At 39.6% G+C, this 27,276-nt stretch overlaps 1 protein-coding gene across 3 annotated transcripts in view; it reads right to left on the reverse strand.

Moving 5' to 3' along the window:
* The window catches only part of ARHGAP32 (Rho GTPase activating protein 32), a 236,503-nt gene that overhangs the window by 138,362 nt on the left and 70,865 nt on the right, over positions 1-27,276 (reverse strand). For all 3 annotated transcript variants that reach the window (XM_060787498.2, XM_060787496.2, XM_060787497.2), the window contains exon 2: positions 3,960-4,068. In XM_060787498.2, the coding sequence (XP_060643481.2) occupies positions 3,960-4,067 (108 nt within the window). In that variant the 5' untranslated portion in view covers position 4,068. The remainder of the gene's footprint in view (positions 1-3,959; positions 4,069-27,276) is intronic.

The following is a 27,276-nucleotide window of genomic DNA, read 5'->3' on the forward strand; positions in this document are numbered from 1 at the left end:
TGCTTTTCTGAAACAGTGTGTCAGAGCACTTGACTAGAACACATTGTCTCTCATCTCAGAGAAAGCCAAAGGCAAACCCCTTCTAAAGAAATCTTCCCAAGAAATCCTTGTAATAGGTTCTCCTTAGGATTGCCATAAACTGGAAACAAGTTGAAGGCACACAATAATGAAAAAGTGAGCAAAATCCACTTCCACAATTACCCTTCACTGTGGTACAAGGAGCAAACCCTTACTTTCATGTAGTAGAAGCAGTTCAAGTTTTAAAGGCTTACACCTACACTTTCTGGGAGATGCAGAAACTGAATTATGAATATAAATTTATAGTCATGAAACACAAGCAAGAAACCTGTGCCAATACTAATATTCCATTTGTAAATTGAACTAAAATTAGAACCAATTAATTGAATTGGCCAAATAAGGACAGATTTAAAGAGTACAGTGTCACAGGTGCAATTAGTCATCCATCTCTAAGTCTTGCACAGAACTCTTCTACTCTCGACTGCTGCTTTGTTAGTTTTACCCATGATTTCTGTTTAAATTTCATTACACCATTCAGCAGTACACGTTTGGTGTGTTCTGCATTTCTGGAAAAATGTTTATGAAGGTTGGATTTCGACCTCATCTTTCTACAAAACCTGCAAGTTTGGGAAACATCTGATTAAAAACAGGTACAGATAAGTTGCACACAACAAAGAGTGGCAACCGTACTGCCCAAAAGCTAATAACAGATGACAGCAGAAATTCATGTGATTAATTAGAAGGCATGATCATTAAGTTTGCAGATGACACCGAATTGGGAGGGATAGATAAGCCAATACTCCAGAAGACAGGAGCAGAATTCAAAACGATCTTAATAGATTAGAGAGATGGGCCAAAACCAACAAAATGAAGTTCAATAGTGACAAATGCAAGATACTCCACTTAGGCAGAAAAAATGAAATGCAAAGATACAGAATGGGGGACGCATGGCTCGAGAGCAGTCTTGGAGTCTTGTGGACAGCAAGTTAAACATGAGCCAACAATGTGATGCGATGCCCAAAAAAAGCCAATGGAATTTTGGCCTGCATAAATAGGAGTCTAGTGTCTAGATCCAGGGAAGTCATGCTGACCCTCTATTCCGCCTTGGTTAGACCACACCTGGAATATTGTGTCCAATACTGGGCACCACAATTGAAGAGAGATATTGACAAGCTGGAATGTGTCCAGAGGAGGGCGACTCATCAAGAGTCTGGAGAACAAGCCCTATGAGGAGCGGCTTAAAGAGCTGGGCATGTTTAGCCTGAAGAAGAGAAGGCTGAGAGGAGACATGATAGCCATGGATAAATATGTGAGAGGGAGTCATAGGGAGGGGGGAGCAAGCTTGTTTACTTCATCTGTTCTAGTTAGATGTTGGAGGGGCTTGGAACCAAAACAATAGTCTTCTTCTCTTGTCAGGGTCAAGTTTACCAGCTGTTAGGATTTCTGGGAGTTGAAGGCCAAACATCTGGGGACCCACAAGTTGAGAACCACTGTTTTAAGAGGTTTAACAACAGTCTGATATTATCACACTCTTCTTCCAAGGCTCAACATGTACTGATATGAGAGAGGAAACATTGTCCTTCAACAAACACAGCAGAATCTTGTACCACTTTAAACAAACGTTATTAGGCTTGAACTTCATGGATTAGACTCCATTTAATCAGATGTAGCAATTTACAATAACATACTGCATATACTCGAGTATAAGCCTCGATTTTCAGCCCCTTTTTTAGGCTGAAAAAAGCCCCCCTCGGCTTATAATCAAGTCAATGTTATTTATTATTTTACTCTGTAATTAATATTATTTTATTAGATTTATTATTATTATTATTACACTTACATTATTTTACTCTATTATTATTTTTATTACATTTATTATTTTACTCTATTATTATTATTATGCTCTATTGTTATTGTTATTATAGTTATTATTTTACTCTATCATTACATTTATTATTTTACTCTACTTAGTATTGTTATTATATTTATTATTTTACTCTATTGTTATTTTTATTATTACATTTATTATTTTACTCTATTATTATTATTGGAAGGATATGTAAGCACATTTACATTGAAGAAGGTTAGAATGATGGTTTAATCAGAATTAGAAAGTCTTATTTTAAATTACAGCTGTATGTAAATATTAAGAACATTTCACCTACTGACGCGTCAATTAATGTAATTTTATTGGTATCTATTTTTATTTTGAAATTTACCATTCACTGCTGCATTTCCCATCCTCGGCTTATACTCGAGTCAACACGTTTTCCTAGTTTTTTGAAGTCAAATTAGGTATCTCGGCTTATATTCGGGTCGGCTTATACTCAAATATATATGGTATTCTTAGAGAGAATGGTCTGCCCATAGTTAATCAATAAGTTTGAGTTTGGAGAGTTTGGTCTCCTTACACCATCTCCAGTGCTCTACACACAACACAATACTGTGGTGGAGCACCATCAGAATTATTTACACAATAATCAATGTAATTTGTTATATGTTCCTCCCCAGGTTGAATTTTTACTGCCCATATTCACCATATGATGAGCCTTTACATGTATTGCAAGGGACTTGGTTAGACCTCATCTGGAATATCGTGTCCAATTCTGAGCACCACAGTTCAAGAGAGATATTGACAAGCTGGAATGTGTCCAGAGGAGAGCGACTAAAATGATAAAACGTCTGGAGAACAAGCCCTATGAGGAGCGGCTTAAGGAGCTGGGCATGTTTAGCCTGAAGAAGAGAAGGCTGAAAGGGGATATGATAGCCATGTATAAATATGTGAGAGGAAGCCACAGGGAGGAGGGAGCAAGCTTGTTTTCTGCTTCCCTGGAGACTAGGACGCAGAACAACGGCTTCAAACTACAAGAGAGGAGATTCCATCTGAAAATGAAGAAGAACTTCCTGACTGTGAGAGCCGTTCAGCAGTGGAACTCTCTGCCCCGGAGTGTGGTGGAGGCTCCTTCTTTGGAAGCTTTTAAACAGAGGCTGGATGGCCATCTGTCAGGGGTGATCTGAATGCAATATTCCTGCTTCTTGGCAGGGGGTTGGACTGGATGGCCCATGGGGTCTCTTCCAACTCTTTGATTCTATGATTCTATGACTAATCGCAAGGATTTCCTGAAGCTATGAGGAGCGGGAGATGGGAGAAGAAGGTGACATGTTATTGCATGCCTAACAAGACAAAAGATGAAGAACAACACAAGTTCCTTCCTGTAGAGAAGAACTAACTTTAGCATTTGGCAATCCAAGACTTTTCACCATCCCAACCAAGCGAAGAGCTACAGCATTTTCTACAATAGCACTCAGAATTTGGAGTGCTTTTTGTGTTTTTATGCCTGAAAGAATAGAAATGAAGCAGAAGAAAAAAAATACAAATTAGATGAGCTTCACTTATTCCATTCTTCTAGTACTGTTTGTGAAATAAGCATATGAAGGAGATATTGTGCCAGGACTGGAGTTGTTTCTTTTCAAACACCAATTTAAAGGCTTGGAAAAAGAGCATGCTAAAATCCAAGGTTTTTCTTTTTCTGCAGACTAATATAACATAATATATAATGGTGTTTGTTTATGTAATGTATTTCAACAAGGCTATTTTCCATTAGAAAATCATACATGGTATGGATCCTAGCTGACAGAGCGGTTCATGCAAATTGAAAATCACTGCTACATTACAAAGCATTTAAATGATCACTAGCTGTGCTTTGGGGCATGTATTAATGGGAGAGAATCAGCCAGCATCATCATCACCACCATTTCTTCCTTCTCCTCCTCTCTACTAGAACATGTATCTAAATACTCGAATGCTTTCCACAATTCTCAAATCTATACAGAAATCAATGTAATGGTTTGAAAATAACCACAAAAAGCATAAATCAATTTCTCTGGACCAGATAATATTTTAAGGGCTATAGGCAACGACAGCAAAAGAGATTCTTTACCATTGCACTGAGAGTTTCTTCCCAATCTGGTCTTTCACGGGGATGGATGCTTCTCTGAAGCTCTGGAACAAAATCATCCTCTTCTGAATGTAGAGAGGACTTCATCATCCTAAAGAAAAAAGAATTTGGAAGAATTACAAATTTAGAGTAGTTCACATTACTGTAAACAGTGGTTCTCAACCTTCCTAATGCCACGACCCCTTAATGCAGCTCCTCAAGTTGTGGTGACCCCCAACTATAGAATTATTTTCTTTGTTATAAATAGTAATGTAAATATATGATCTGCAGGATGTATTTGCATTCACTGGACCAAATTTGGCACAAATACCCAATACGCCCAAATTTTAATGCTGGTGAGGTGTGCAGGGAAAGGGGGTGGATTGATTTTGTCATTTGGGAGTTGTAGTTGCTGGGATTTATAGTTCACCTACAATCAAAGAGCATTCTGAACTCCACCAGTGATGCAATTGAACCAATCTTGGCACACAAAACTCCCATGGCCAACAGAAAATACTGGAAGGGTTTGGTGGGCATTGTCCTTGAATTTTGGAGTTGTAGTTCACCTACATTCAATGAACATTGGGGACTCAAACAATGATAGATCTGGACCAAACTTGGCACAAGTACTGAATATGCCCAAATGTGAACACTGGTGGAGTTTGGTGAAAATAGACCTTGACATTTGGGAGTTGTAGTTGCTGGGATTTATAGTCAAAGAGCATTCTGCACCCCATCAACGATAGAATTGGGCCAAACTTCCCACAGAACACCATGTCTTGAAGGGACTCATTGGTGGGAGTCTCCCTCCAGCCTCTTACGCTCTCCTTTGCACACATGCACACCACGCTGCCATGTGCCGAGCACACCTGCTCTCCCCTCCCCACTTGGAGTCTCAAAAACAGTCCTCCCCTTGGCTGAGAGGCCAGCCAATCACAATGGAGAAGGGCTTTTGGCAGGACGATTATCAGTCTGTTTCAAAAAGGAACAGAAGGAAAGTAGGAGATTTTCTGGCTTCTCTGCCAAAGGGGTTCCTAAGACCATCAGAAATCTAGGACCCCTCTGAAACCCCGCCATGATCTCCCTCCCAGGGGACCTGACCCCAAGTTTGAGAAACGTTGCCCTATCCTAAAAAGAGGTTGTCAGCCTTCTAGATCATATATCTTTAGGATATACACAGGAGAGCGGCAAGAGGTCATTGGTTTCTGTGGAAACAGCACTGGAGTGTATCACCAGAATCTCACCAATGTGGAGAATTACAAAAAAAAAACAAAAAAACTATGGGAAATGTAATTTTTGCCTTAAAATTAACCATGATACCAAAGGTTCTGAGTAACAGCAAAGAAAGGGAAGAAAAGAGTGCTTGCGTCTTATTCAGACTCATTAGAATATATCAAAGGACCCCAGATCTGCTGTTTTGAAATTTTAAACAGTTCAAGGGGCCCTATAGAATAGTTCCTTACACAGTCTTTTTTTTTCATCCCAGATGTGTATATGGGAAGCAAAGTAATTTACAATGCAAGAAGATATTTTGATGCAAAGAGAAACAAAGTCTATAGATTTCAGCATTTTCATGAAGGATGTTGTGTCCCCGTCCCAAAAACAACAACATAAACATGACTGGTTTATAATAAAATCCTGTAGTAATAATATTGTTTTAATATCTGACATAAGGAGTCATTCTGAGCCAAGAACATCATAAAGCCTATTTGTAATTTTCACATGTTAATTTAAAATTTTCATTTTTGTTGTTCCAAAAATATATCTTTAGTATATCTCTAGAGATTGACCCCCTGGTGACACAGAGGATTAAACCACTGAGCTGATGAAGTTGCTGACCGAAAGGTCAGCGGTTTGAATCTGGGGAGCGGGGTGAGCTCCCGCTGTTAGGCCCAGCTTCTGCTAACCTAGCAGTTCAAAAATATGCAAATGTCAGTAGATCAATAGGTACCGCTTCTGCAGGAAGGTTATATCTCTAGAGATGGACACAGAGGATTAAACCACTGAGCTGATGAAGTTGCTGACCAAAAGGTCGGCGGTTTGAATCTGGGAAGCGGGGTGAGCTCCCACTGTTAGGCCCAGCTTCTGGTAACGTAGTAGTTCGAAAACATGCAAATGTCAGCAGATCAATAGGTACCGCTTCTACAGGAAGGTAACGGCACTCCATGCAGTCATGCTGGCCACATGACCTAGTAGGTGTCTGCTGACAACGCCGGCACTTCAGCCTGAAAATGGAGATGAGCACCACCCCACAGAGTCGGACATGACTAGACTTGATGTCAGGGGAAGCCTTTAGCTACCTATATCTCTAGGGAAGCATTCAAGTTCAAAGCCATTCAAGATACTATCAAAACATAATCTGTATATTTATATAAAGATATCATGAAATCCAAACTCTGATTTAGAGCTCTCTCAATCTCAAGAAAACTATTTCCTTCTATCACCTTTCCCCACTCTCCATTCATATGGGAATTTTGCTGTTAGTAAGGAATTCATAAAGAGAACCTTACATTATACATTTTGAACATGATCTCTAAGCCACAGCTTGAAAATCTTAAATATTTTAGATGACAACCTCTAAAATGGAGCTCTGTGATCTGTGTTGGCTGGAGAGCCTTAGAAATGCAGTCATTGGTCCTTCTGTGTTCTCTCTTTCTTTTTGGATCCTTTTTTATTGACATTAAAACTTGTGGGGGACATGAGAGAAGTCTCCCACAGGATGGTAAAACATCTGGGCGTCCCCTGGGCAATGTCCTTGCAGATGGTCAATTTTCTCACACCAGAAGCAACTTGAAGTGTCTCAAGCCATTCCTAATTATGGGAGGGGGGGGGGACTTGGCTGGCTGAATAAATAATGTTTTGAGCAGATTTGTGGATGCACACGTATCCGTAATGTTTAAATGTTGCCTTTTCACATATCAACTAGCCATCTCCTGCCATGCGTTGCTGTGGCCCACATGGAGGTTCTGTGTGGGAGGTTTGGCCCAATTTTATTGCTGGTGGGCTTCAGAATGCTCTGTGATTGTAGGTGAACTATAAATCCCAGCAACTACAACTCTCAAATGTCAAAAAACTATTTTTCCCAAACTCCACCAGTGTTCACATTTGAGCATATTGAGTATTCGTGTAGAGTTGGGTCCAGATCCATCATTGTTTGAGTCTACAGTGCTCTCTGGATGTAGGTGAACTACAACTCCAAAACCAAAGGACACTGCCCACCAAACCCTTCCAGTATTTTCTGTTGGTCATGGGAGAACTGTGTGCCAAGTTTGGTTCAATTCCATTGTTGGTGGGGTTCAGAATGCTCTTTGATTGTAGGTGAACTATAAATCATAGCAACTACAATTCCCAAAGGACAAAATCATTTTTTTGAGTGAAGGACATACATTGGGTTGTTAGGTGTATCGTGTCCAAATTTGGTGTCAATTCCCCCAGTGGTTTTTGAGTTCTGTTAATCCCACAAACGAACATTACATTTTTAAAATTTATATAGATGTCAATATATACTTATCCAGCATATATACCTGTCTAACATATACTGTGTCCTTTAACACAAGGGCTTTAAAATAAGGCATAACTCATCCCAGTGAGCTTACATGCAGAATACGTCAGGCAAGAACAAATTCGCCTACAGTCAAAAATTATGTTGATATAAGCAACTGGATATGACCACAATAACAAGTCCCTCCTGGCATTTGTCTTTGCTAATTTGTAAGTCAAAGTTTTTGTGGTTGTTTTCTGTATGAAGAGACTGATACATTATTCAATCCAAAGCTAGGAAGTAACCAAAGCAACTATCACAGAAACTGTAATTGATTCTGTTTTAAGGCAACTAAGACATAAGGTCACATTAGGATTGTCATATTAAAAGTGATACTTCCACTCAGTTTATTTTGTAATAGCTGTTTGGGCTATTTTTGGAATTACAGAGGGTATGTGTTTTGCATCATAAACCAGTGGCTTGTAGCATTATATATGATAGCTGTGGGTGTGTTATGAAACTACCAACGAAATACTCTGGGTTGCTTTTGAGCAGTAAACTTATATATTACATTTAATAACTGTAACGAAGATTAGCTTCTTGGGAGGTTTTTAAAGCAACATCCAAAACTTCCCAACAAATACAAGTATTTGTAAATATTCCAAGACTGATATACATGACACTAGCTGCTTTTCTTCTGCATTTCTCAGTTAGTGTTGAAAATGCAAGTTAAGGAACAATGCTGCAAGAAGTGCAACAATTTCATTAAAAATATATGTCCCACCCTTTATCCAAGGACCCAACAATAGGAATTTTGACAGTTTAAGACAACATTAAACAATAATAATTCTAGAAGAGAAGTCATGCTACCCCTCTATTCTGCCTTGGTAGAATATTGTGTCCAATTCTGGGCACCACAATTGAAGAGACATATTGACAAGCTGGAATGTGTCCAGAGGAGGGCGACTAAAATGATCAGAGGTCTGGAGAACAAGCCCTATGAGGAGTGGCTTAAAGAGCTGGGCATGTTTAGCCTGAAGAAGAAAAGACTGAGAGGAGATATGATAGCCATGTATAAATATGTGAGAGGAAGTCACAGGGAGAAGGGAGCAAGCTTGTTTTCTGCTGCCCTGGAGACTAGGACGCAATGGAGCAATGGCTTCATACTATAAGAAAGGAGATTCCATCTGAACATGCGGAAGAACTTCCTGACTGTGAGAGTTGTTCAGCAGTGGAACTCTCTGCCCAGGAGTGTGGTAGAGGCTCCTTGATCTGTGGAGCAGTGGAACTCTCTGTTTTTAAACAGAGGCTGGATGGCCATCTGTTGGGGGTGCTTTGAATGCAATTTTCCTGTTTCTTGGGAGGGGGTTGGACTGGATGGCCCATGAGGTCTCTTCCAACTCTATGATTCGATGACTGTAAGCATATTAAACCAGGCCCAAAATAAAAGCAAATTAAAATATCTTAATAGTATATTTCTTCCATTCTAAGACACATATTTTTCCTATATAAACATCTCTAAAAATGGGTTGCATCTTAGAATCGTAAGTGGATCTTATGTATTTTTGGTGGTGGTACTGAAATTGTGGCACATCTTTTGACATCTTACAACTGAAGAAATACAATAATACGCACTCTGTCGTATTGATGTATACATTGCAGTGGAACAATGGGTTAAACCCTTGTGCTGCTAAATTGCTGACCTGAAGGTTGGCTGAACTGCTGACCTGAAGGTTGGTGGTTCAAATCCACTAGACTGGGGGAGCTCCCACATGTCAGCCCTAGCTCTTGTCAACCTAGCAGTTCTAATACATGCAAATGTGAGTAGATAAATAGGTAATGCTTCAGTAGGAAATGACAAAGAGAACATCCAAGCAATCTTGCTGGCCATACGACCAGGAGGTGACAACAAAGGCTCCTTGGTTTGAAAACGGATTAAGTATCTCCCTAGAGCCAGAGATGAGCACCACCTCCAGAAAGCCGGAAATGAAAGGAGGAGCCACTAGCTTTGTTTGTGTTTGTCTGTCCCATTGTATATGATTGTAAAGGCATTGAATGTTTGCCGATGTATGTAAATGCTGTAATCTATTCTGAGTTCCCTAGGGAAGAAGAGCAGAATATTTTAAAAAGTGTATTATTATGTTATTATTTTACTGACACAAAAACACTGTATGTCACAGCAAACGAGATCTATATGCTGGATTTCATATCACAAAATCACAAGTCGAACACTTCCTAAGCATCTAGCACTATGTGATGTATTTTCGAATGATACGTGGAATCCCAAGCAAGGTGGCCTTTTGTAGTGGACAGATCATGATTTTGTCAATGTCTATTGTTTCCGAATGCTGGCTGAGATCTTTTGGCACGGCATCCAGTATGCCAATGACCACTGGGACCACCTGTACTGATTTATGCCAGAGCCTTTGCAGTTCGATTTTGAGGTCCTGATAACGGCTGAGTTTTTCCTGTTGTTCTTCTTCAATGTGACTGTCACCCAGTATGGTGACATTAATAATCCAAATTACTACTACTACTACTACTACTACTTCTTCTTCTTCTTCTTCTTCTTCTTCTTCTTCTTCTTCTTCTTCTTCTTATTATTATTATTATATTATTATATTGTTCCCATTGAAGGGGCACATCAATCTGCCGTAATACCATCTCAACAATCTTGTGTGGTACATTACTCACAAAGATGGTGGCCAACTCAACACTACCTCATAAAAGTTCAATGAATGAGGAGAGAAATCAATATGGGTATCTACACCCCCAATCAAAAATAAGGAGATAGAACACATTTTTCTCTTGGTAGGTTAATAAGGGGAACACCGCACTGATGTTCAAGGCAGTTTGTAAACAAGGAAAAGCAATTTCAGGAGATCCAAGTGTACCCCTGTGCCAAACAATTATCTCTCCTCTGCCGAAGGCGGTTCATTAAATTAGGTAGAAAAGACAGATCAAACATAATCCAACTGAAGGTCATTCAAGTTACCACCTAGTCACTGACTGGGATATTACCTCCATATATTGAATGGAATATAGGGTTATTATCTCAAGAACAACAACATTCAATTCAATAGATGGAGATAATATCCCAGCCATAAACCAGTGACTTCATTTTTATAAGGTGCAAGGCTTGATACTGTTGAATCTAACTTAAGGAAACCTACTTTCTCTAAACCCAGCAAGTTGCTTAATGGCAGGCTATTAACCTGATCGCCCACAAGGGCCAAATTGACACAAATGCAGAGCTTCACATTACTAACCCAACATGGCTGTTTACAAAAATACTTGGAAGGCCACTACCGAATGGAAAATGAGTACAAATTATTTTTTCTATCTTCTACTTTCAATAATCCTAAAGCCATTTCCAAAGAGGGTCTCTCCCAGTCCCGTTTCCATAAGTTTATAATGGGAACAGGATCACAAGTTGTGCACTCATTCTAAGTGATTCTTCTGCTTTTCTTCATGTCAGGTGAGCACCACACATGGCCAACAAAGCAAGTAATATTCAAAGTTGTCTCTCTAAAAGCACCCCTTTTAGGAGCCCCCAGTGGCACAATGGGTTAAACCCTTGTACCAGCAGGACTGCTGACCAAAAGGTCAGCGGTTGAATCCAGGGAACAGGGTGAATTCCCATCTTGTAGCTCCAGCTCTTCATGTGGGGACATGAGAGAAGCCTCCCATAGGATGGAGGAGAATATGTGCATGTCTGGAAGGTATATGAGTTGTTGTTTTTTGTTGTTTTTGTTGTTGTTTTGTCGTGTCAGAAGGGAACTGAGAAACTTCAAGTCGCTTCTGGTGTGAGAGAATTGGCCATCTGCAAGGATGTTGCCCAGGGGACGCCCAGATGTTTTGATGTGTTACCATCCTTGTGGGAAGCTTCTCTTATGTCCCCGCATGAGGAGCTGGAGCTGATAGAGGAGCTCATTCCTGCTCTCCCCGGATTCGAACCTGTGACCTGTCAGACTTCAGTCCTGCCAGCACAGGGTTTTAACCCACTGCGTCACCGGGAACCTCTGGGTTGTTAAAGAACACTCTAACAACAAGGCCTCCTTTTCCCATTCAGAACTTAGTGCCTTAGGATCCCCCGGTAGCACAATGGGTTAAACTCTTGTGCCGGCAGGACTGAAGACTGACAGGTCAGAGGTTCAAATCTGGGAAGAGCATGGATGAGCTCGCTTTGTAAACTCCAGCTCCCATGCAGGGACATGAGAGAAGCTTCCCACAGGATGGTAACACATCTTGGCATCCCCTGGGCAACGGCCTTGCAGACGGCCAATTCTCTCACACCAGGAGCGACTTGCAATTTTTCAAGTCGCTCCTGATATGAAAAAAAAAAAAACTTTGTTGCGGAAGTAGTGTAGGTTCAATACTGAACATAAGGTCGCAAGGCATGACATTAAGCCAGCACTGAGACCAGATACTTTTGCAGAAATGTCTGAGATCAAGATGCCACTTGATTCAACTTCTCTGGAGTCTGCCACACTGTCCTCTGCCACAGGCCAATGTACTTCAATATGACCTTTTTAATTATACGGAGTTATAGTGGGGATAATAAAATGTCTTCATGAGCAAGCCTTTTCAGAAGGGCTTGATTATAGAATCAGGGCAGTATTTTTTGCTGGGAACCAAACAAACCTTAAATAATGTTATTTGAAAGAATACTATGAAGTTTATAATGGTAACTGTCATGGTTTAAGCTGTAAAAAAAATCTGTCTCAGAACCCATTGGAAAATGCTCAAAGGACAATAGCCAATGTCAATTGTGAATGTTAGTGAAGGAAAATGGAATAATGAAGTGAACATGCTATTAGCCTTACGGGAAAAATGAAACATTATTGAAATTATGTTAAGGCAGAGAAACCCAGGCAAACAGGTATAACCAATTAATTTCAAGCATCAAATTTTGAAAAGATGAGTTGTATCAGGAAAATAAGAAAAATAACAGGAACGGCTTCTGCAGAATGAAAAACTAAGAAGAAATAAAGTCCAGTTAATTAACAGAAGTCGCTCCTATAACCTTTCTGGAAGTGAACTGTTTCCCTTGGACACATTAAGAACCAAAGATGTCTCATTTCTCAATTTATAACCAGAGCAAACAATGTTGCTTTCTGGTAGATGTTTTTCCTCTTTAAAGCCCTTTCAAAACAACTGATAAAAATGACTGCTTCACCAACAAAAAACAAATTAAAAAAAGCGAAGCCATTTGTAGCTTATTAAACAGCATAAAAAAAAACAAATAAATATGTAACATTTACGCAAAAGATATGTAAATATATCTACACTGTGGGTGCAGCATGCTGACTGGACGCTGAATCACACCAATGTGTAACTGATGACAAAACTCATATAATGATCCGGTTCCACAATACTCAATGGGCGTCTGGTCAAAACGCAAAGGGAAATACACACCTTGCTGAATAAACTATCTCTGGAATGGAACTCTACTTGCAGAACCCTTGTGTATGTCACCAATCCTGAATTCAAAAAGTATGACAAGAGAATCATAGAGTTGGAAGAGACCACAAGGGCCATCCAGGACAACCCTATTCCGCCATGTAGGAAAACACAACCAAAGCCCTCCCGACAGATGGCCCATCCAACCTCCGCTTAAAAACCTCTAGAGAAGAGAAGGAGACTCCATCACAGTCAACATATTCCACTGCCCAACAGCTCTTACCATCAGGATGTTCTTCCTAATGTTTAGGTGGAATCTCCTGGTTGCGAGTGTAGAGAAGAGCAAACCACAGACCACCCACTGCAATGAAACCTGAGCCCTGCCACATGCACAATGGAAGACCTTCTTGCAGCAACATCAGAGGCACTCCAAGTGGCCAGCTTCTGGTCAAAGGACATTTAATAGAATGCCAAGTCTGCAAACTTTGTGTTTTGTTTGTCTGTATGTTTTAATGCAATACAACTGTTTTGGTTCGGTCCTGACATCTATATAAGTAAAAATGTAATGTTCGTTTGTGGGATTAACATAATTCAAAAACCACTGGGCAAATTGATACCAAATTTGGCCACAAGATACCTACTAACTCAAGGAGTGAACATCACTAAAAAAAATGATTTTGTCATGTGGGAATTGTAGTTGATGAGATTTATAGTTTATTTACAATCAAAGAGGATTCTGAACTCCACCAGTGATGGAGTTGAATCAAACGTGGCATACAGGACTCCCATGACCAACAGAAAACACTAGAAGGGTTTGGTGGGCATTGACCTTGAGTTTGGGAGTTGTAGTTCCCGATCTGTCATTGTTTGAGTCCACAGTGCTCTCTGGACAGAGAGCACTGTAGACTCAAACAATGACAGATCGGGACCACACTTGGCACGAATACTCCATACGCACAAATATGAACACAGATGGAGTTTGCGGGAAATAGACCTTGACATTTGAGAGTTGTAGTTACTGGGATCTATAGTTCACCTACAATCAAAGAGCATCCTGAACCCTACCAACGACAGAATTGGGGCAAACTCCCCACACAGAACCCATACTTTAGGCCATCCAGTCCAACTCCCTTGATCAGGGCAAGAAAATGTAATCGAAACCCTCCTGACAAAGAGCCATCCCGCTATAGATATAGATAGATATAATTCTCTCTCTCTCTCTCTCTCTCTCTCTCACACACACACACACACACACACACACACAAATATAGTAGCATAGATTTGAAAGGGACTTCTAAAGAAGGACAATTTTATGTTGCATGTTCCAGAGTAGACCAACCAGATAATCTCCACATCAACACTGACAAAGAAACAGCAAGAAATACTGTTTACCCACAAGCATCAAGAAATTACATATATTCAAAACCAACACTTTCTCATGACTTTATTTTCCAGATCACCAGACTGGGCCACAGCAACGCGTGGCAGGGGATGGCTAGTCTATATAAATAAAAATGTAATGTTCCCTTGTGGGATTAACATAACTCAAAAACCACTGGATGAATTGATGCCAAATTTGGACACAATACATCTAACAGTCCAACGAGTGTCCATCACCCATACACACACAGACACACAGAGACACAGACACAGACACACACACACACAACCCCAGCATAACAGACTTAAAACCCAAAAATACACCATATATACATATACAAATACACTCATATACATATGCACATGCACACACGTATATATATGCACAAACACACACAAATACACCCATACATATACACATGCACACACATATACATATCCACATACATACATATACACACACAAATATGCATAAAGACAAGCACACACATATACACAATATACATGTACGCATATAAACACACAAATTAACAAATATATACACACATATATACAAACACACACATATACACACATATATAAATATATACACACGCAAACACAAATATACACACATATATTCACACACAGAATGGGCCACAGCAACATGTGGCAGGGGACAGCTAGTGATAAATAAATAAGGTGGAATCTCTTTGCCTACAAGTTGAATCCATTGCTCCATGCCCTTGTCCCTTTCTCAATGTAGAATCCTTCTAAATGTTTAAACATAGCTCTCATGTTCCCTCTCAAACTTCTCTTCTCCAAGCTAAACATACCCAACTCCTCCATGGTCATATGCCTATCTCTATGTTAAGTCCACAAGCACAACAACATCTCACTGATGTTTCCTGTCAACTGTTTATAAGAGGCCTGCTACTAGGCAGTAATATATTGTCATTGACTTATAATCACATTTTATCCATATATTGACCTAATATTTTGATAAAATTGGGCAAGACACATTTCGGTATCTCAAAAGTTAGACCTGTTCCTGCCAATTCTAAAAATGATACCACTTTTATTCTATCAGCCCTAGTTTTTGAGATACAGAACACGTGGCATGTCCAAGTCTTCATCTGCTTGCCCATTAAGAATCATGATAACCATATTTAAGAAAGTAGAGCTGATGTGGTCTATCCAATGCAATTTTCTGAATCAGTGCCCCAAATAACCCCAGGAAATCCTAAAAGCCAAGACAACAATATTTCTCTTTTCTGCTAAGCTATGTAATCTTTGTCATTCACAAATTTGTCTAATCCGTCATTACCTCTTGTGAATTGTACAGTTTAACTATATGTACATGAAAAACTGAAGCTTTATTCAAAGCGAAAAACCGAAGCTTTATTCCATTTCAATAAGCTGTTTAGTTGCATTCACACATTTTGGTGGATTCTGTGAGGCATGGCCAAACACAATAGCATGGGTGCCTATTTCTGAATATCATTTTCATTGCTACATTACCTCCCTATCTGCAGAATTGAGATCATTTCTGATACTTCCATCACGTGGCTATTGCAATTTCCTAATAGGGCCAAAAAGGAAATCAAAAAGAGATTTACTGACTATCAGAGGTATATCATTCTAATTAGATATTTACCCAACAGACCCTTAAAAGCAATGATTCAGTGGCAACTCAGCAAGCAGGCAAAGTGTGTATGTGTGTGTTTTACAGATACGGTATGATTAAACATATTTAAACAAAAATGTTAAATATCTGCTGTTGCCTTGGTAACCCTCATTTGTCACTTGGGCTTTTACCCAAATTATCTTTTGTGTGAGAGAGAGTGATTTTATTCTAATGCCTACCATGCAATATCCAGCAGGCTTGTAATTGTAGATCCACGCAGAAAATGAGTAGGTATGAAATACTTCCTTTGAGTTTGTTGAAATTCTTACAGTTCTGATCTGATGGAACAGACACAAACTTGAAGACTTTCAGCAGCTGGAAAACCTTCCAAATCAGGATTGTTGTATTGGCTTTCCATCAGATGGTGAAAGTGCATTCCACGGTAAGAAGAAGCCAGAATTCAAGTCATGCCAATAAGAAAAAACCCCTTTTTATTGCAAGCAAGCATGGATATGGGCCCTTGGTGCTACAGTGGGTTAAACCACTGAGATGCGGAACTTGCTGGCAGTTCGAATCTGGGGAGCAGGGTGAGCTCCCACTGATAGCCCCAGCTTATTTATTTATTTACAACATTTATATGCCGCGCTTCTTGCCCCGAAGGGGACTCAGAGCGGCTTACAAGCTATATATACATACAATATATTATATTGTTAGCATAGTACAATATCAGTATTAATTATTACTATATGTATTATGCCATTATATTGTAATATTATTAGTAATATTACATCTATATAAATAAAAATGTAATGCTCATTTGTGGGATTAACATAACTCAAAAACCACTAGGTGAATTGACACCAAATTTGGATAGCATACACCTAACAACCCAATGTATGTTCTTCACTCAAAAAAACTCCCCCCCCCCCCAAAAAAAAGATAAAACATTTAAAATTTACAAAAGGATGAAGAAAACACAGCACATGCATGCAAACCCCTTCCCTCCACAGTGCTCTCTGGATGTAGGTGAACTTCTATTTTTCTTCTTCTTTCTCTTTATCATCATCATCAGAGGCTGAATGGCCATCTATCAGAAGTGATTTGATTGTGTTTTCCTTTATAGCAGAAAGGGCTGGACTAGATTGCCCTTTGAGGTCTCTTCCTACCCTAGGATTCTATTATTATTGTTGTTGTAGTAGTTGTTATTATTAAGCAGAGGGTGAATGTCCATCTGTCAGGAGTGCTTTGATTGTGCTTTTCCCTTATGGCAGAAGGGGCAGGATTGGATGGCCCTTGGAAGTCTCTTTCTATCCTAGGATGCTATTATTACTAATACTGTTGTTGTTGTTGTTGTTAAGCAGACAATCTCATTACTTAATTTTCCATACCACAAGACTGTGCCACAGCAACGCGTGGCTGGGTACAGCTAGTGTAATATAAATATATAATTATAATATCATATTATTAGTAGTATTATATTGCATTACATTATAATATTATATTACATTACATTATATTATTAACATTACACAGGAGACAAGGTGGAAGTGTCCACTGCCCCCCCCCCTTTCACTCTGGTCCAGAGTGGCAGTTGGTGCTGGGGGGAAGGGGTCCCCAGCTGATGACATAGCTTCTGCCAACCTAGCAGTTAGAAAACATGCAAATGTGAGTAGATCAATAGGTACCGCTCTGGTGGGAAGGTCATGGCGCTCCATGCAGTCAGGCTGGCCGCATGACCTAGGAGGTGTCTACGGACAATGCTGGCTCTTCAGCTTAGAAACGGACATAAGCACCACCCCCCAGAGTTGAACTACACTAGACTTAATGTCAGTGGAAACCTTTACCTTACTAAGCATGGATACTGGTAAGCTGTGCATTTAAACCTTTCTTCAAGTAAAAGGGTTCCTTTGCAAGGATAATATATTGGGGTCTATCAGCATTGCTGTCCCACACTATTTTTCAGTGAAGACGCTCGCAGTTTCTTAGCAGTGGATATTGATGCTTGGCAGCATCCATAAGTGACTTAATTGTCTCTTTCTTTAAACTAAAGCAGCATGAAATTCTGAGTCATTACAACCAAAAGGAGACCTGTGGAGGAGGTGCTGCTTGCCGTCATGATAATTTCTTCAATTTTCTTCTGGATGCATCCCACACACTCTTCATGGCTCCCCACATTTTTAACCTAATTCTTGGTTCCATCCTGTACTTTAATACAAAGGCTATTGTGGTTGCCTTGGCCATATTCAACCATAAAATATATTAAACATTGTTCAGAAAAGTATATAGTTTTACCAATATACCCAAAATGATTAAAAGGTCCACTGATTTAGGGGGGGGGGGGGGGGGGAATGTCCAAATAGAATTGAAAGCAACTTTGAAAGATATCTAAAATTAGTTCATGCTTTCAAAATACCTCTCACTAATAATAGGCTTCTAAAGTCAAAATGTTAACATCTGAAATCTTAAGCTGAAAAAGGAGGTAATATTACATTTGCACATTCTTTTAATGATCTTAATGCTCAGAACAAACTAATATAAGTTTATATATATATATATATATATATATATATATATGGAAGAATGTGAGATAGATAGATAGATAGATAGATAGACAGACAGACAGACAGACAGATAGATAGATATCACGTTCTTCCAGGTACACCATGCAAATGTGTAACATATTTGAAATAGTTACTGGTTGATTGATTTAGCACAGTTGGTAAATCACCAGCAATTATAAGATCTACCAAGCAAAAGGTTGCCAGTTTGAAGGCCTGAGTCGGCGTGAGCTCCCAACTGTCAGCCCAGCTCACTGTTTACCTAAGCAGTTCAAAAACAGCTTGAGCTGTAAGTAGAGAAATTAGGTAGAGATAAGGACCTGTGAGGCAAAATGGAAGGGTCTAATTTCCAGAATAAAGGGGAAAGATAGATATAAGGAGTTAAATAAGATTATTATCATGATTGAACAATTGTAATAAGCATAGAAACTCTTGCTATGGGGGGATTGGTGCTGGTGGGATTGGGGAAAAATACTTGTATTTTGACTTCTGAATTTTGAAGATTGTATGTTTCTATATATGTGTGTGTGTGTGTGTGTGTGTGTGTGTATACACACACACACACACTAGCCGTTCCCTGCCACACGTTGCTTTGGCCCAGTCTGGTAATCTGGAAAATAATGAGAAAGTGTAATTTCTTTCTGCTTGTGTGTAAACAGTATTTCTTGCTGTTTCTTTGTCAGTGCTGATGTGGAGATTGTCTAGTTTGCCTACTGGATTGCCTTAAGTATTTTCTATTGGTCATAGGGGTTCTGCATGGGAAGTTTGCCCCAATTCTGTCATTGGCAGGGTTCAGAATACTCTTTGATTGTAGGTGAACTATAAATCCCAGTAACTACTACTCCCAAAACTCAATGTCAATGTACACTAAACCCTTCTAGTGTTTTTTGTTGGTCATGGGAGTCATGTGTGCCACATTTGGTTCAATTCCATCATTGGTGGAGTTCAGAATGCTCTTTGATTGTAGGTGAACTATACATCCCAACAATTGCAACTCCCATTTTTTTAGTGATGGTTACTCCTTGGGTTAGATGTCTTGTGGTCAAATTTAGCAGCAATTCATCCAGTGGTTTTTGAGTTATGTTAATCCAACAAACAAACTTTACATTTTTATTTATATAGAAGATATATAATAAAAACAATTTTAAAAAAAGTTGAGAAATTAGGTACTGTGAAACAAAAGGGGGAAGTATTTTACGACACCATAAAAAATCAGAAAATGCCTGGTGACCAAAAGGAAGGAGGAAGTCCTGATGGCTCTTTGTCATAGAGGATGTAGTGACAGCACCCCCATGTGGCTGGGTTTGAGCACAACCTCCAAGGCGCCAAAGAAAAAGCTGGACATCAGCACAATATACCTCCTTTCTGTTCTGTTCTGTCTGTCTCATTCCTATCTGTCCAAAACAGACAGGAATGTGTATGTGTACTGTGATCCCCCCCCCCCAAGTCCCCTTGGGGAGATAGGGTGGAATATAAAGTGTCATTATTATTATTATTAGCCGTCCCCTGCCACGCGTTGCTGTGGCCCACATGGGGGTTCTGTGTGGGAGGTTTGGCCCAATTCTATTGTTGGTGGGGTTCAGAATGCTTTGTGATTGTAGGTGAACTATAAATCCCAGAAACTACAACTCCCAAATCTCAAGATTCTATTTTCCCCAAACCCCACCAGTCTTCACATTTGGGCATATGGAGTATTCGTGTAGAGTTTGGTCCAGATCCATCATTGTTTGAGTGCACAGTGATCTCTGGATGTAGGTGAACTACAACTCCAAAACCAAAGGACACTGCCCACCAAACCCTTCCAGTATTTTCTGCTGGCCATGGGAGAACTGTGTGCCAAGTGTGGCTCAATTCCATCGTTGGTGAGGTTGAGAATGCTCTTTGATTGTAGGTGAACTATAAATCCCAGCAAGTATAACTCCCAAATGACAAAATCTTTTTTTTTTTTTGAGTGAAAGACATACATTGGGCTGTTAGGTGTCTTGTGTCCAAATTTGGTGTCAATTCGTCCAGTGGTTTTTGAGTTCTGTTAATCCCACAAACGAACATTACATTTTTATTTATATAGATTATTATTATTTAATCTATATCCTGTCTCTCCCAAAATTGGACCCAACGTAGCATCTCTTTCAGTCACAAGTACTAGCCGTGACAAAATATAAGCAGTTTTCTGTGCTCACAGATTCACCTACATCCTTTTGTGAAGTAAAATGTCCAACCAGTTGCACTGAATCAGATTTTTCTCAACTTGAAATGGAAGCAATAAGCAGCGCAGACAATGAGTGAGTGAAGCAGAAGGCACTACAATGCTAACTCAACAAAAGGAAGTCAAGATGCTATAAGTACTTTCACTTGCTCATACTCTAATATGATGCATGCCATCTTCTGTCAACAATGCCCTTCAGCACTCTACATTGGGCAAACAGGCCAGCCTCTGTGCCAGAGAATAAATGGACATAAATCACACATTAGGAATGGAAACAGTACAAAGAAAAAGTTGCAGCACAACCCAATCTTCCTTGAATAAAAACATAAACTACAAAGAAAGACCTAAAAGACAACTAGAACATATCCACAAGCTCCAATCCATCAACAGATTTCCTAGAACTCTATCTCTATCTATTCTAATGTTATAACACTGGTTAACAACCCAACCTTGGGCTCTCTTGGTGAGTTTATTACATCTCATTTCTGGTCCCCATCCAGCATATCACTATAGTCTAATAACTATCATTCATAAAGCTATCTACTTGCCTTGACAACACTCTCTTTGACCACCAATTACTCTAGTTAAAACTGACTTGGTCACCTAATCACCATAACAACTATGGTATATTTTTTGCATTTCTATTGCTATTCACACCTACTACCAGCTCATTCATAGCTCTAGAGGTCTAGTTCTAGGCACCTTACTCCATGCATCTAACAAACTAAAGTCTGTGAAAATTACGCTTCGACTTCACTTTTTGATGGAAAATATATCAGGTAGACGAGCCCCTGGTGGTGCAGCAGGTTAAACTGTTGAGCTGCTGGTTTGAATCCAGGGAGCACAATGAGGTCCCACCGTTAGCCCCAGCTACTACCAAACATGCAAATATGAGTATATCAATAGGTACCACTTTGGCGGGAAGGTAATGACACTTCATGAAGTTATGCTAATCACATGACCTTGGAGGCGTCTACGGACAATGCTGGCTCTTCTGCTTAGAAATGGAGATGAGCACCATCCCTGAGAGTCAGATATGACTAGACTTAATGTCAGGGGAAACTTTTACTTTATACCAGGTAGGTGCTCTTTAAAAATATTTATAATGTACTGCAATATATTTATTATTTATTTTTTTATTTACGATATTTCTAGCCCACCTTTCTCAGCCATACGGCAACTCAAGGTGGGTTACAGAATGGCACAACTCAATGCAAGTATTCAAAAAGTGCCATTAAAAAATCAACATTGCAATATAAAACATATATAAAAACTGTTAAAACATATAATCATCGGTGTCATCCTGTTAAAAACATTATCCAGTAACATCATCTGGCCATTCCATGCTCACCATTCATAGTTCCATATTATCTATTCTGCTGCATTCTCAAAAGCTTGCTCAAAGAGCCAGGTCTTTACTTTTTTCGGTAAGTCAGGAGAGAGGGGGCCGAACTAATATCCCTGGGGAGGAAATTTCATAGCCAGGGAGCCACCACTGAGAAGGCCTTGTCCTTCATCTCTGCCAATTGCACTTGCGAGGCAGGCAGGTTTGAGAGCAGGGCCTCCCCAGACGATCTTAAGCTCCTAGATGGTTCATAATATATATTTTATTTTATTTTTTGACGTGTCAGAGAACCCAAAAGGTTCCTTGCCATATGTTACCTCTGGTTTTTTGTTTTTTGTTTTGTCGTGTCAGGAGCGACTTGAGAAACTGCAAGTCGCTTCTGCTGTGAGAGAATTGGCTGTCTGCAAGGATATAATTATATTTATAATAATAATATAATAATAATAATATATAATATATATAATTATATAAATATATTTATATTACATGTAATATTACTAATAATATTACAATATAATGCTATAATACAATATAGTAATAATTAATACTGATATTGTACTACGCTAATAATATAATATATTGTGTGTGTGTGTGTGTGTGTGTGTGTGTGTGTGTGTATTATATAGTAAGCCGCTCTGGGGTGAGAAGGGCGGCATATAAATGTCGTAAATAAATAAATAAATGATGTTATTTTGAGAATAGTCATATTAGTTATGAATCTAATATGCCGAATTTAATAAAATTATCCAGATAACACTATTCTTGTAAATATTTCCAGTACTCCTTTCCTTATAAACTGTAATTCATGAAACCAGGGTTCTCCAAGGCACCTAAGGGGAGCAGGCTAGCTTAGGAGTTGTCTGACACATATAATAACCCTGGCCTATCTCATCACTATTTGCTTTGTCTATCTTAATCCAATCTCTTCCATGTAAGTAATAGGCTCTAATGCAGCAACAGTGGCATTTGCCATGGGCAAAGCAGTGCACTCACATGTACAGAAACTACTGAACAGCTAAATTCAAAAAGCTGCTGCTTTCCAGCTGGTATAGCCATCCATGATTTACCACACATAGCAAACCAGCCAAGGATACTCAAATTACTCTGCCCTTAGCTTCTTTTCTTGTCATGGTGAACTCTATATGCTGTCATCAAACCTGCTTCGATTTGGTCTCCTCTAAAAATAAATCTGGAAAATCTGTAGCATTCTATTATTCTAACTTTCCATGGGAAAGCAGTAACTATGGAAAGAATGGGACTGTCAAAAGTATTTCTCAGAAAACGTATACTCACCGCTTTAATCTTATCTGAACATTAGTCATGCAAAAGTAAAGGTAGGTTTTAAATAGAGCCAGAGAAATTTCAAGTTCAAGAAATCAAACTCCATTCCCATATCCACCATACACATAAACCTGAATCGGTTGGAATGCCTCAAACCATCTTTAAAAATTAAAAACAAAAACGCTCTTGGTTGATTTAAACAATCCCTTTCCCTGTTTAACCCAATTTTGGCAAATGATGCTCTTGTAATGTGTAATGTGATGATGAACTAACCTGGACAAATCATAATATTTGAGAATACAGAAATGCTGGACCACTCTCACAACCATCATGTCAGACTGCACAGAGAAGCCACTGAAATCCACAAGCATGTGGACAAGTTCAACAGAAAGGAGGAAATGATGAAAATGAACAAAATCTGGCTACCTATATTTAAAAACTCTAAAATCAGGACAGAAAATAAAGAGCAACACTCAAAAAGCTGGGGAATTCCAGGCAAAAATCAATCAGGGCCAGCTAACACATCCCAACAAAGGATCGCCCCAGGCAGCAACCAGCCAGGCTTTGAAGCTGCAAGGCCATCAAATGTTAATCAAGATGGCCAATTGCAACATTCACACTTCCCTCAAGCAGACAAGAGTTCTTTCTCTCAAACTGGACATTTCACAGATATATATACTCCACTTTGCCTAGTTTCTCCCAACCTCTGAGGATGCCTGTCATAGATGTGGGCAAAATGTCAGGAAAGAATGCTTCTGGAATATGGCCATACAGCCCAGAAAACTCACAGCACCCCAGTGATTCCGGCCATGAAACCCTTCGACAACACAAGTGATTTGAGAAAAACCTCCCACAAAGATGGTAAAACATCAAAACATCTGGGCATCCCCTGGGCAACGTCCTTGCAGCTGGCCAATTCTCTCACACCAGGAGCAACTTGCAGTTTCTCAAGTTGCTCCTGACACGGAAAAAAAAAATCCTCAGAGGTTCTGAGGTCTGTTGGAAACTAGGTAAGTGAGGTTTATGTATCTGTGGAATAATGTCCAGGGTGAAAGAAAGAACTCTTTTCTGCTTGAGGCCAGTTTCCACAGATATATAAACCTCACTTACCTCTCAAATTCTGAGGATGCCTGCCATAGATGTGGGTGAAATGTCAGGAGAGAATGCTTCTGGAACATGGCCATGCAGCCTGGAAAACTCACAGCAATCCAGTGATTCTGGCCATGAAGGCCTTAGACAACACAAGAGTGATTTGCTTTGATTGATTTTGATCATATAAAAGCTTTCAAATTCTTTTCTGTTGTACACGCATTAACTTTTTGTTGAACCAATTTGTGTTATCTCAATTTACTGTCAAGTGCTTAGCCAAATCTAGCCCTCCTGGAGCCCCAGTGAAGCCCCCCTCCTACTTATTATTCTTATTATTAGTAGTGGTGGTGGTGGTAGTAGTAGTAGTAGTAGTAGTAGTAGTAGTAAATTGCAATCCCATATGTGGATACAGCCAATGTGCCTTTTTGTGAATGTGGACATTATATTAAATATGAGTCCTAGGAACTTCCTACAAAAGTGTCAGCATTCCATATATGCAAAATTTCCAAATGCAGCATTTTACAAAGGGAAAAGTAGAGCATGCATGTATGAAAATATAATGAATCATTGCTTCATGCAGCTTAGGTAAGAAAGATTATTTTCGTATTGAATTAATGAATTTCTAAGATGGATTGGAACTTGGAGCTGACGAAGCTAGAGCCAAATAAAACATTTCTATGTTATATACAATGTTAAGTCAATCACAATGTAACATGGGGAGGAGGTAAGAAGAAGAGTGCATGCTGGTGGGAATTAAGCTTCAAGTGATTAAATATTATTCAAAAGTGATTAAATATTATTAGTATCTGTAAATGATGATGTGGCAGTGAAGTGGGGCTTGAATCAGCAAGAAAAACAAATTATGCTCACTTCTGTGATGCTCACTAGGAAACTTTCTTCCCAAAGTTCTTTATATTCTCTTCCCAACAACCTTTGGAGTTTTGGTTCTATAATCCTCTGCGGATACCAAAATCTCCAAATCAGTGGTTCTCAACCTATGGGTCTCCAGATGTTTTGGCCTTCAACTTTCAGAAATCCTAACAGCTAGTAAATTGGATGGGATTTCTGGGAGTTGTAGGCCAAAACACCTGAGGACCCACTGCTCTACATGCTCAAGATCTTTTATATAGAATGGTGAAGTAAAATTGCATCCCTTATGTAAAATAGCAAATTCAAGGTTTTGTTTAGGATATGATTTATATTCTGCCCTTCTCAACCCTTCTCAACCCGAAGGAGATGCATATACATGGCAAACATTCAATTCTGGGACACAAATTCACATACACATATATAAACATTAAAAAACATTTATCAAAATATTAAAATACACCATTTAAAACCGTCCTAGTCATCCGCGTTAAATCTAATTGACCTGGTCATCTTTCATATTGCCGCTTTATTGCACTGTCCCAAAAGCTTGGTCCCACAGCCAAGTTTTGACCATCCTTCTAAAAGACAGGAGGGAGGGGGCTGACCTGATCTCACCAGGAAGGGAGTTCCATAGCTGGGGAGCAATCACCAAGAAGGCCCTGCCTCTCTTCCCCACCAATGGTGCCTGTGACAATGGCGGGACAGAAAGCAGGGCCTCCCCGGAGGATCTTAATCTCCGCAATGGTACATAGGGGGAGATGCGTTCAGACAGATAATTTGGGCCAGGTTTGTTTTGTTTTTTTTGTCGTGTCAGGAGCGACTTGAGAAACTGCAAGTCGCTTCTGGTGTGAGAGAATTCACTGTCTGCAAGGACATTGCCCAGGGGATGCCCAAATGATTTGATGTTTTTACCATCCTTGTGGGAGGCTTCTCTCATGTCCCCGCATGAGGAGCTGGATCTGATAGAGGGAGCTCATCCGCCTCTCCCCGGATTTGAACCTGCAACAGGTCTTCACTCCTGCCGGCACAGGGGTTTAACCCATTGTGCCACCGGGGGCTCCCATTTTACCCAGTAACATCCATGGATAGCTAAGACTTTGTTTTTGGGACCCTAAACCTTTTAGTTTGCTGTGCAAAAAAATCTTAGAAGGTATGGCTGTGTTAAAACGGTTCTTCCTTTAACTCTATGTGGAGTTGCCTTTGAAGACTGTTCAGAAACTTCAACTAGTCCAACGGGCTGCAGCCAAATTGTTAACTGGGGCGACATACAGGGAGCACACCACTCCTTGTTGTGTCAGCTCCACTAGCTGCCTATCCACTTTTAAACTCAATTCAAAATGCTGGTTTTGACCTATAAAGCTCTATACGGTTCTGGCCCAGCTTGCTTGTCTGTACGCATCTCCCTCTACATCCCGCCTTGCAGTTTAAGATCATCTGGGGAGACCCTGCTCTTGCTCCCTCCAGCATCATAAATACATCTGGCAGGGACGAGAGACAGGGCCTTCTCAGCTGTAGCCCCGTCTGTTGAACTTGCTTCCTAATGATGTAAGATCAGCTTCATCCCTCCTGTCTTTTAGGAGGAATTTGAAGTCGTAGTTCTGGCACCAGGGTTTTGGATAGCAGATATAAATAGCGCTTTGGATATGGAATTTGACTGGAATGGTGATATGGCAGTTAATACTGTTTTTATTGTTTTAATTAATATTCTATTTATTGTTTTAATTGTTGTTATATTGCTTTGTTATATTAAATGGCATCAAATTATGCCAAATGCAAGCCGTCCTGAGTCCCCCTTCAAGGGTTGAGAAGAATGGGGTAGAAATACTGGAAATAAATAAGAAGATAGATAATTCCACAAAGCCTTTATTCTACACTTACTTTTCACTTGGATTTCACCTCTCTCTTTCCCAGTTCTCCTTAATTTGCTTTTTGAATTTTTTAATTGCTCGTTTGAAGAATGGAAGTATCACGTTATAATAAACTTTCATCTTACTGTTCAGTCTGAGCCTCTTCCTTTTTTGCCAAGTCTCTTGAACAGATTCTTATCAGACACTATCAAGTATCATCCGCCAAATATCACTCTGGCTTGTATTTCTATCTC

Source organism: Anolis sagrei, chromosome 7, assembly GCF_037176765.1.
Source record: "Anolis sagrei isolate rAnoSag1 chromosome 7, rAnoSag1.mat, whole genome shotgun sequence".
Taxonomy (NCBI): Eukaryota; Metazoa; Chordata; class Lepidosauria; order Squamata; family Dactyloidae; genus Anolis; species Anolis sagrei.